Source organism: Tursiops truncatus, chromosome 6 (assembly GCF_011762595.2).
Source record: "Tursiops truncatus isolate mTurTru1 chromosome 6, mTurTru1.mat.Y, whole genome shotgun sequence".
NCBI lineage: Eukaryota > Metazoa > Chordata > Mammalia > Artiodactyla > Delphinidae > Tursiops > Tursiops truncatus.
Genome location: NC_047039.1, coordinates 10,025,009 through 10,037,104, shown reverse-complemented (window position 1 = coordinate 10,037,104; position 12,096 = coordinate 10,025,009). Strand labels below are relative to the sequence as shown.

Genomic DNA, 12,096 nt, shown 5'->3' with positions numbered 1-12,096 from the left:
TGTAAGAAGCTGGCCAGAGACTAGGGCTTGGCAAACGTGACTGTGTACACAAATCACCTGGGAATCTTGATAAACTGAAGGTTTTGACTCAGTAGGTCTGGGGAGGGGGACCCAAAATGCTACATTTCTATCAATCTCCAGGTGACAGAGATGCTGCCTGTCTGCAGACCAAACTCTGAAGAGCAAGAGGTTAGTTAAATACGTCTGTAACCATGGATAAAACATTTAGTGCAATGCTAATTAGCTCAAATAGAGATCAAACTTGCAATCTGAATCTCATTGGTACCATGCTTTACCTACCTGATAAACCACCTTTCTCTTTTTCCTTTTTTAAAAAAAGCATCTACCCACGCTTCAGAACCTAAAGTATAATATACAATGATAAAGTATAACTTCTAAGTACACATACTTGTTTAGTCAAATCCAAAAGCCATACAAACTGAAAATGGGGCAGCACCTAACAGGGGCGGCTTTAAATAAATCAATATAAATTGACAATTCCCATTTTTTTTTCAAAAGTGGGGAGGGGAAAGACAATGCCAAGTGGTTCCTAGCTGTAACACTCTCTTTTAATCTAATTCATTTTTAAAGTAAGGCCTAGATTTTTCCACTCTGTATGTTATGCAGGTGGGTTAAAGGTGACAAGCATATGCTACGCAGGTGGCACAGGCCCTGTGCTCCACCTACCTCTCTTCCGCCCACTGCCTCAATCGCTGCTGAGCGCTGGGTGAGTGGAAGGAAAACTTGTCCGAACTACGACAGTTCTGTTTCTCAGGAGACAGCCGTCTCCGGAGCTGCTCCAGTTCATGTTCGTACATGAGCCTCTGGCGCTCCAATGCAGACCGTTTCTCCTCTTCGTGCTGTTGTTCTAGGCTGTTCAGTATTGACTGCATGGGATCTAAACAAGTGTTGTTGTTTTTTTTTTAAGGCAAATAATAAAAGGTTAACTGCACAACACAATATACTTTAAATGTTCTGTATTATTATGTTGTTTGTCATCCTAATTAATAACGTAAGATTCTTATAGACAGTTAACTTTCCTTACTCCCAATTACTGATCGTATTATCTATTCTGTCAGATACATGCCAAACCATCTTCCATATAAAAAAAAGCAGGTCTATTTGTATGTTCTACACATAACCTAAGACAGATTAGCGGTCCGGAAATCCACTACAATAATAAGCCAGTGGCAGTCAAGTCTCAAACCTGAGAAATTCTATCAATGAGAACAAAGTTTTCAGTGATTTGTGTATCAAGGCAGAAAGAAAAAACAAGTTTTTATAAGCATAATAAATTAAGGCCAAAGTCACAAAAGAATTGAGTACAGAGAACAACATGAAGATTTCCTTTGTTGCTAACATTTAAAAAGTGTCCATTGTAAACAACTCTAACAGTCTAGCAACTCTGAAAGATTCTAAAAAGCACAACAGATCTGCTCACCGTTACTGCCCAGAGCCTTCATGGTTACCTCCATCTGCGCGTACTCATAATTGAAGTTGATTTCACTGGACACCTCACTGGATGAGTCTCCATCCACATCCAGCTGCTCAGAACTGGTGTCATTCTTCATGGACGTGTCTTGTTCCTCATCTTCTCCACCTGCTTTCTTTTTCTTTTTAGGCAAATTAAGTCTTGGGGAGAAAAAGAATATTATCTTTTAAAGAAAGATATGCATTTATTCATTGCATTAATTATTAGCACTTGCTAGATGCCAAGGGGATACTATGTGCATATAAGACAATTACTGTACTCAGAAGTTTATATTCTAGTAGTAGAAATAAAACACAGGCACCTGCGCAAATAATGACAACAGAGAGTGTGACACAAGGCCACGTGACAAGCTAGGTGTCAGAGAAAAGCTGAGGACCACCTCACGCTGGACTGAAAGAGGCAGGGATGACAGAATAAGAAGTCATCTGAGCCCAGCCTTAAAGGCTGAGGAGAAAGCAGGGCGTTAGGACAGAGGAACAGCATGAGGAAAAATGGAAACTCTCATAGCCTCTGGAGAAATTAAAAATTACACGGAGATACACAAAATTTGTAGAGCAAAAGTTGCGTGAGATAATGGTGGAAAGATCAACTTAACCCAGACTATGAAACTTTGAACACTAAGCCAAGCAATCTACACTTGATTAAGTTTAAGGAAAAAAATGAAAAAGGTTTTCCACACACTTTGTACCCCTCTTTTCTCAACAATCAAAATAGCAACTGGCCCACAAGCAAAGGATCTAGTCAGCTTGATGTAGGAAACACAGGGCCAGAGACAGGAACAGACCAGGATTTTAACTTTGCACTCTATCTAGCCAGTCCGTCCTCACCAACACAACACCAATTTTGTATGGGAAACAATATGCAGTCCCAGGTCAGACACTTTCATTCTCAGCCTCCTTTGCAGCTGAGAGGCAAATTCTAGTGAATGAGAGGTAAGTGGAAGGTTGCTGGGGACTCTGGGAAGACTCCTGCTTCTTCTCATCAGCACAGTCAGGACTAGTCCTGCCACCCTTCAACCTCGTTTTCTTCGCATGTGCCTGAGTGCTGCCTTGATGTCTGGAGTGGCGTGGCCATCTTTAGACCACAGGGAAAAGCCAAGACAATGACACGACTTCTGCCATGACTCTTTTGAGAGGCTTAGCCAATGCCAATAACCATCTTCCTTGGGAGTTCGGCTTTGTCAGAGAAATGAACTATCTGTTTAAGCCATTATAGTCAAGTTTGCCATTACATGCAGCTGAGAGCATTCCTAAATGAAATATTAACCTTATTTTATGGATAAGGAAACTTAAACCACTACTTTTCCAATAAAAAAAACAAAAAGACAAGCATGTCAGAAAATAATTAATGAATTCTTATACCAGATGGCAAAGCAATCATCTTCCACTGGGAAATAAAAAGGAAAAACGATGTAAATAAACACAGTATTTCTCTTGAGTGTACTTGTTCATGTGTCCCTTGGGCTCAAATCGTATAGTGAACAAGTGTATGTATAGTGAATACATACTTATGTGCACAAAACAACATAGAATACTTATAGCATTAAGTTTATTTTTTAATATATACTTTTCTATTTCAGAGTATAATCATCAAAAATCTACCTATTTAAGAGCCATGAATGTCATACCTGAAGAAGTGGTTGTTCCCCCATAATATCCTGTCCCCATGGTGTAGCTGAATAGGACTGGATACAGAGGAGCCATTTACAAATGTTCTGTGGGGAGAAGAGGTCAAACATATAAACAATGATTATCATGTTCTCTCCTTTAATTTTTCCAATACAATATAGGAAAAACAAAAGAATCAATTCCCCAAAATAAAATCTGCCCTTGGTAAATTTTATTAGTTGTATTTCCTTTTTTGCTGATTTATTTTAAATGCTTATGGTACCAAGTATCATAGATTATTATCCTCTATCTTTCAAAGCTCTAAATTTGTTATACAGCATATTAAGGAGTAAATATGGAACCACTGCAGCCAGTAATAAAAAGATGGTAGCAGTGTACACTACAACGAAAACAAGTATGTCCAATCTACATGGATAAAAAGAGCCAGTCAACCAACTAAACTCAGAAATACCTATAGTATCAGTAATAAGAAATGAGGCCTATGTTAAACTCTTCTGTAACTTCCTGTAGCACAGAAAAAATGTGCATATCCTATCAATAGATAGAAGATTTGTAAGATCCACTTGACTGCTTATCTTGACAATAGAGTTCAACAGAAGAAATGATGGGTAGAAGGATATTAAGGAAAAATTTTAGAGGGGCAGGAAATAAATAGAAAATTATGCATACCACAATAAGATTGATATTCCTGGAATACCAGTGTCATCATGCCTCTCTCCACTGAATGACTAAGCTGCTTAGGTTTAGGATAAAGGTCAAGTTCTTTAACTTGACATTAAAGGCCCTGCAAAAGGAAACCCTCTTTATCTCCTTCTTCCCCACTTCTAGTGAATTCTCAACTCCAACAAGAAAAAAAAAGAGGGGGGGGATAGGGGTGTTATGTTCTGTCCACTAAACATGGCTGACTCTTCTCCAAAGCGAGGCTTACCCCAGTCCTATAACCTGGAATAGGGTTCCCGTTCTCTATCACCCTGAGTCTCACTCAGTTTGATTTCTCACAAAGCCCAGTTTGGTTTCTACTTCCTCTGTCACTCCAACCAATACTACCTTAGTTTCTTTACGTTCCTAAGGCACTCACCTGGCTTTGTACCGCCAGTTATTTTTAATGTATATGCATACACACAAAACCTAACTCTCCATCTAGATTTCACTTACCATGTGGGTTTTTAAGCACTAAAAGTAATTGGTCTCTATGCTCCTACAGTCTGATTATTCAAAGCACGAGCTCAAAAACTAGAGTTATGACAAGAGGGGACCTACTGAAATTAGCAGATTTTAGCCTTTATGACACGAATACCTTACACACAGTGAGGAGTTTAATTAAAGGCAAACACATAGAGGCTTATTTTTTAAAGCTCCAGCAGTTAAATAAAAGCACGACTGTAATAACAGTTCTCAACATGTGGTCTGTATGGGGTCCCGAAGAGCAAATTTATTTTTATAATAACACTAACCTGCCCTTTTTCACCGTGTTGACGTTTGCTTGGCAAGGAGTAAAACTGCTCGTGTTTTAGCACAAATGAAAGCAGTGGCACTGGATTATTCACTGCCACGCACCCACAATTTCTAAAAATGTTTCACTTGAAAAGGTCCTTGATGAAGCAGTAAAACTCAACCATACGCCAATAAAATGTTTTTAAAAAACAAAAATAAATTTTTAAAAATAATAAATTACTACTTTTAGTAAATTTTGACCCTTGAGTAGTACACATCTTCTTAAACATTCCAGGTGACAAAATGAGAAGTACACACAAAGCACTGTGCTAATGCATACCAAAGTATAAGAACTGTCTTGAGCAGAAGACATACTCAAAGTGGTTTTCTGGCAGACATTTTCTCGAAAATGAACAAGGCCAGCCCGTCACTTTGACAAAAACAGCTGACAGTATTTGTTGCCAATTGTAAATGTCAAGCTTTCAAGTGAAAATTAGAGTTTTGGGAAACTTGTGTCAATGTCTTCCAACCAAAGACCACCAGGAATATTCCCGTAGTTGAACCAGTTGGGTTTATTACTCACGCAGAGGGAGGAGACACCACAGGAAGCATGGGGGCATCTCAGTGAGGGGGCCCGAGGGGACTCTTGCAGGACTGGGCTTCAGCTGCTCATCCTGGGAGAGGGTCTAAGGAGGTGAGAGTTCTGTATATACCAGATACTGCCAGAGAGCAGGAGTAATTCTATGATCGGGTTTGTCAAAAATCTTATCCACAGAGGATAAAGTTGTAACTGGTGAAGAAACAGCCACTCACTTGGCCGAGAGAAGGTGTTTGGTATTTTGGGTGTGGCATAGTGACCCTGGTTTTTGTCTCTGCTGAAACAAAATTATTATGTGGCCTGCTTCATCTTATTTCATCATAGCCTCAGAGTAACCTTCCCTGGGGTTGGTATCTGTGCGATTATTTAATAGGAGAATAGCACACCAGAGCTGGGAGTGCTGGGCCAGCTTACGCTCTATTTTTTTCTTTTCTCACTTGTATCCTTTACCATGAGCTTGATAGCTTCCAAATATTTACAGACTTTATGGATGAAATTAGTGATGGTATTAATGATTTTTTGATATAATGATGAATCAACATTTGGAAGATCAATATGTCAGTTAACCATCACCTATAACAGTTATATAGCCAGTTACACAACAGGGCAATAACAGTTTCAAAGCTCAAGGAAACAAACTGACAAATATTTAATTTGTATAATGTTATGCCTATTCATTACTTATTGAGCACTTATTTATTAGTCTGGTATTACACGCTAAGGATAGAGAACCAAAAAAGAAAGGTCCTTGTCCTCAAAGAGCTCACAGTCCAATGTGATAATAAAGGCTAACAGCCCACAAGAACACAGTATGAAGTATTAACGTAACAGGAAGCATAAAGTACACTAGGAAAATGTACTGGGGGCCCTTATTTTAGACCAAAGTAGACAGTGACAGAACTTAACCTTGAAGGTCAAACAGGAGTTACTTAGCTGGCCAGAGGAATGGCAGATGCAGAAGAATAGGAGATAAGCAGGAGGGATGTAAGGGATTTTTGCATCAAGAATAGAAGAAAGCCATCTGGTTGTATGGTGAGTGGACCAGGAAGATTAGGGTGCTGTCAGGAGTTCCAATCAAGATTTGATGGGGGGCTTCCCTGGTGGTTGAGAGTCCGCCTGCCGATGCAGGGGATGTGGGTTCGTGCCCCGGTCCAGGAAGATCCCACATGCCGCGGAGCGGCTGGGCCCGTGAGCCATGGCCGCTGAGCCCGCGCGTCCGGAGCCTGTGCTCCGCAACGGGAGAGGCCACAACAGTGAGAGGCCCATGTACCGCAAAAAAAAGAAAAAGAAAAAAAAAAGATTTGATGGGGACCTTATTTAAATAAGGCCACGGCAGTACGTATAGAGAGGAAGGATTGGTTTAAGCCATATTAAAAAGTTAAATATTAAGGACTTGGTAACTAACTGAATATCTTCTTTAAGTGAACATAAAAGCACACAAAGGCCAAACGTCCTTATACCATCCTCAATTAGTGTACTTTCTTCCTCTTAAAAATTACTGTGACATTAACACTAATTAAAGTACATTACCTGGTGTTCTTTTGAGGAGTCAGCATAACCTGGCCTTCTGATGTGATGTCTATGATACAATGTTCAGGAAGAATTCCCATTCCACATAGTTGGATATCTTGGGAATTTGCTGAACCTATCAGTGTATGTTCCTACAAAAGAACCAAATTCACTGATTAATAGTGCATTCTTACATGTACACAAACTGAAATCATCTACTCTCAGCTCTCATACATTGATCCGTTACCTTAGCTAAAAGATTTTTAAAGCAAATGGAATGACAGAGGGAATTTCTGGCTTTCTATAGAATTCATTCTACAAGTTCTATTTCCTTATAAGGAGTAATGCACTGAGTTGAGTTATAACTTTTAAACCTACAACTACAGTTTTCCATTAATGTCTATATTACATTCGTTATTTTCCATTGCAATCTTGATTCCAAATATTCTATACTACTCTCAGAGCATGGTCTGAAAACTACAGTTACTTAAGTTGTACATCACCTACCTGGTCTCAGTCAAGATGAGTCTACAAAGATAAAGAGCTATTCAAATGCAAGGAGTCTGAATTATTTTATGAATTACATGGTCTCCCTAGACCTCATAAAAGATATGGTAGATGTGTTCTTCTTACCCTAAACCCCCAACTACTCAATCCTCTAAGCCCTAATCACCAGTGTCACTTTTTGGCAGGTACCTGAGAAAACAGACATAAAAATCGAACTCCCTCTTATGTGCTTCAACATTTGACTGCCCTTAAATGTTGATACTGACTGGGATGTGTCCCTAGGCCACCTTCCCCTTATACACACCTAGATCAGGGGTCAGATATGAAATATTTTAGGCTTTTTGAGTCATACACAATTACTCAACTCTGCCCTTGTAGTGTGAAAGCAGCCAGACAATATACAAATGCACAAGTGTGGCTACTTTCCAATAAAACTTTACTTATGAACACTGAAATCTGAACTTCATATAATTTTCAAGAGTCCAAAATATTATGATTCTTTTGATTTTCCTCCAACCATTTAAAAAATGCAAAAGCCATTCTTGGCTCCTGGGGCATATGAAAACAGGCAGGGGGTGAGATTTAACCCATGGAAGCAGGTTGCTGACCATTGACCATGATGATCTCATCCAGTCCAATATGCTTTAAATACCATACACACACACAAACACACACACACACACACACACACACACACACACACACACACAATTAAATCACCAACCAGGAACTACAGACTTTAGTTCCATCATTCTCCCACCTCCACTATCACTGCCCTAGTCATGGTCACCATCATTTCTTGCCTACTGGCCACAACTTGGATGTCTAAAGACATTTCAAAGTGAAAGGGCCAGAGCAGAACTTTTGCTTCCACCTTCCCACCACCCCATTGAGTCTATTCCCTTCCCCAATACTAATGGCACCACCACCACCCAGCTGGTCAACTAGAAAAGCTCAGATGCTATCCTGGAGTCTTCTCTCTGTCTTAGCAGTCTACCTCCAGCCCTGTGTCAATCAGGAAATCGTCAAAGCCTCTCCCTGTGAAATATATCAAGAATCAGCTCACTTCCCACCTCTACTATCACATCCTATTCTCTTGCCCAGGTGAATATTAGAGCCTCCTCCTATTTCTCCACTTCTATCCACCCCACCCGCTCCCACCACAACAGCCGATCACGTGATCCCCTATCGAGAATCCTCTAGTGGCTTCCCTTTGAACTTCTAAGAAGTTCAAATTCTTACCCAGGCTGACAAACCCTCTGTGATCTGGCCCCTGCCTACCTCTCTTATCCCAGCTCCCAGCACTCTGCCTCTCCTGGAGCGTGACCCACCCACTCGGGCCTTTCATCTGTTCTCTGAGCACACTGACTGCTTCCTCTGTCTGAGGTGTTCCTCCCCTGATCTTGATATCGGTAGTTTCTTATCATTTCCACCTTAGCTTTTAAGTACACATCCTCAGAGAGGTGCAGCCTGAACCAACAATCAGAAGTAGCCACCCTGTTACTCTCGTGCCTGAATTCCTTACAGACTGACTGTCCGTGGGTTTCCTGTCCATCTCCATGGCTAGCATGGAAACTCCAAGACAGCAGAGAACAGCCTGACCTGCACCACTCCACCACTATATTCCAAGCATGTAACACAGGCCTGGTACATTCAGCCATTAGATAAATATAAAAGAAAAATAAATGAACAATCAATTCCCTTCAGACTCAGGAAGACAATTTTCTCCTCTTCTTTGCTGATATCCCTCCTAATTATACCCTGGTTTCCAATTCTTCCCATCTCTTCTGGGATCTCAACCTCAGAAAAAGGCCTCTTCCCTTCTATTATTTTCATGTTCCCTTTTCTGGGGGTTTCTTCTCTCAAGTATGCTGCAGCAGTGTTTCCAAGGAAACAAAGAGCCGGGCTCAGAACTGTGCCATGGCATGCCGTTCAGTCCTCAAGGAGTATATACAATACACAGAGAGGGCATTCCCGGCAAATGTCTGCTCCTTGATCTTGGCCGAGGCTTCTTGGCCAATCCCACACTTCCCTAAGCTGGAGAACAGGGCTTGATCGGGTGTAAACTACAAGTAATGCTTCAGTGACATTCATTAGCAGGCCTAACGAATGTGTTCCATGTCGGTCTCCATTCCCCACTTCTTCCCTCTCTAACAACACCAACTACAAGGTGCAGAGAAGTTCTAAAAGGAAAAAAAAAAAAAAAAAAGAGTCTGAAGAGAAAAAGAGCCCAAGATCACTTAAAAAAGAAGAAAAGATCCCCAAAGCACTTGGCTTAGGCCATTTCTATTATAATCCCTTTCCTCTCCCCATGAGAAATTCTAGCTGGAGTCCTTATTGTGACTTTGGAATCCTTTTTGTCCTTGGGGGTGGAGGTGGAGAAAAGCTCTGAACTACCCCCTAGATTGGAGTTTGAGTGTAGAATCAGCTCCGACTGCTGCATTCCAAGATTGCAGCAAGTACCAGGGGCAATAAGCAGAGAAGTATTCGTTGCTCTTCACATACGTAAATAACCAATAGCCCTTAATAAACGAAATCGCCCTGGCTTCACAGAACCAGGACTCAAGACAGCCTTTCGGGAACGGAGGTGAGGAAGGAAGGAAAGGTACCTTTCTGTCTTTTACAAATTCAAATATTACTCTAGGTGAGTCAAACTGCCTCCAACCAGGCACGTCTCACAGCCACACCGCTGTCTTATTCGTCCTGGGCCCCTTGAAGCCTGGCCCACAGCTCTATCAACGCGGAATGGCTGTGGCCCTGCCAGTCTGCTGATCGCCTCCCTCCACTGACTGAATGCTGGCAGGCAGCTTACTGCCAACGGGAGCTATGCTCCCCCTAGGACTGTTCCCTACGTACGTGTGCTTTGACGCTGCTGCGGAATCACTGGTACAAATCCTGATCAAGTGTGTGTGTGATAATTTGCCCCAAGTCCTTCAGAATCACCCTTGCTTCCCCAGCCATGAGTAGCTGACTCGTGAAAAGAGTAGATCCAGAACTGCACAAGCAAAATAGCTTTCCTGAACGATTCGGTGGAGAATTCAAAGGTGTGACTGGAATTAATCATACTGTAATCCTATTTCTGTAATTAAAAAATACGTATCACTATAAATATACACACACACACAGGAATAGATCCAGAAGATACAGTTAAAAATATTAAATATTAACTGTGGTCTTCTCTGGCTGTTGAAATTTGGGCACTAATGCCCCTTTCTTTTTCTAATATGTTCTTATTAGACTTTTTAGAAATAAAAGTGTATTACTAAAAAAAAAAAAAAAAAGTGTATTACTAGCATGACATATTTAAGGTGAGGAGAGCAGCTCTTCCCTCTAGAAGCTTGGCTTATGCTGGTATAAATCTACAAGTCTCTCAAAAAAACTAAAAACAGAACTACCCAGCAACTCTACTCCTGGGTATATACCCCAAAAGATACATGCACCCCAATGTTCATAGCAGCATTATTTACAGTTGCCAAGATACGGAAGCAACCTAAGTGTCCATCAACAGATGAATAGATAAAGAAGACGTGGAATGGAATGGAATACTACTCAGCCATAAAAAGAAAAAAGGAATAAAATTTTGCCATTTGCAGCAACACGGATAGACTCGGAGGGCATTATGTTAAGTGAAAATAAGCCAGACGAAGACAAACACTATATGGTATCACTTACATGTGGAATCTAAAAAATATAACCAACTAATGCATATAATGAAAAAGAAGCAGACTCACAGATATAGAGAACACACTAGTGGTTACCAGTGGGGAGAGGTGATATGGTGGGGAGGTACAAACTATTGGGTGTAAGATAGGCTACAAAAATGTAGCCTATCTACAACACGGGAAATATAGCCAACATTCTGTGATAACTCTAAATGGACTGTAACCTTTAAAACTTGTACAAAAATTTTAAAAATAACAAATTTTTAAAAATATAAATAAATCTCCAAGTCAACCTCAGAACTGCAGGCAGGCCTTGCTTTGCACAAGAGCGCAGGACTATAAAAATAATTTAGCAAGGAGATCTTAATAATCATTGGGGAAAACTGCAATAATTCTGTGACATTTAAAACTGTCCGTAAAATCATGAAGAAATCTCTTACTGTTACAATGTATAGGAAAATGAAAAACCAGTTAAACTAGTATTTATTTAGTACACTGTCATTTAGAACATTAGAAACATCGAAATTTAAAGCAGTTTTTTCTTTGTTAAAAGCGTATGTACCGAGAGTAGTTAGAACAGTGCTTGCCTTCTTCTCAACATATATCTTACAGCATGCAGTGAGCATATTTTCCACACCTTGGCAAACTGTCACACTCCTTTCTAAGCTTCTACCATTTTATCCTTTGTGCTTTCAACGTTGCGAAGTATCTCCAAGAGCTCCTCTCATGTGAAGTGCTTTCTGGTGTCACTCCCTTTGAGACATCTGCAGTCTTCTCATCACAACCACTTTCATTATTCACATCGGTAAGTTCACCTTCACTAACTTCCTCTGGCTGCACATCTAGAAGCTCATGAATGCCTGCAACGTCAACATTATTTACTAACTCACGTTAACTGGAATTTGTGTATGTTGGAACCATGCAAAGCAAAAGCTGCCTGGCTATGCAAATTAGATGCAAAATTACCTTGTGAATTACATTCTACCTATGGTTTGGCCACCATACTTCGCTTCTGCAAGTTCCAGACAGAACAAATAAATGGAGGATTCTATTCTAGAAGAGAACCATTCAAAACCTGGAACTAGAAAGAATGCTAGAGGTAATTTAATCCAGGGGCCTCATTTTATACATGGGGTGCTCAAAGTCACCCACTGACATGAGGTCATCTGTCCAGCATGTAAACCAGCTTGAAAATTTGAAAGCAAAGAAATAAAAAACGCTCGGCCTCTAAATTCCTCCAACCCACATCATGGTATCACTTTACTG

General features: G+C 40.5%; 1 protein-coding gene across 6 annotated transcripts in view; it reads right to left on the bottom strand.

The window, feature by feature from the left end:
• Window positions 1–12,096, bottom strand: part of KIF13B (kinesin family member 13B) — a 187,153-nt gene that overhangs the window by 78,460 nt on the left and 96,597 nt on the right. For all 6 annotated transcript variants that reach the window (XM_019941373.3, XM_073805779.1, XM_019941375.3 and 3 more), the window contains exons 14-17: window positions 6,683–6,813; window positions 3,120–3,206; window positions 1,442–1,632; window positions 688–898 (exon numbers count right to left, since the gene is read on the bottom strand). In XM_019941373.3, the coding sequence (XP_019796932.2) occupies window positions 688–898; window positions 1,442–1,632; window positions 3,120–3,206; window positions 6,683–6,813 (620 nt within the window). The remainder of the gene's footprint in view (window positions 1–687; window positions 899–1,441; window positions 1,633–3,119; window positions 3,207–6,682; window positions 6,814–12,096) is intronic.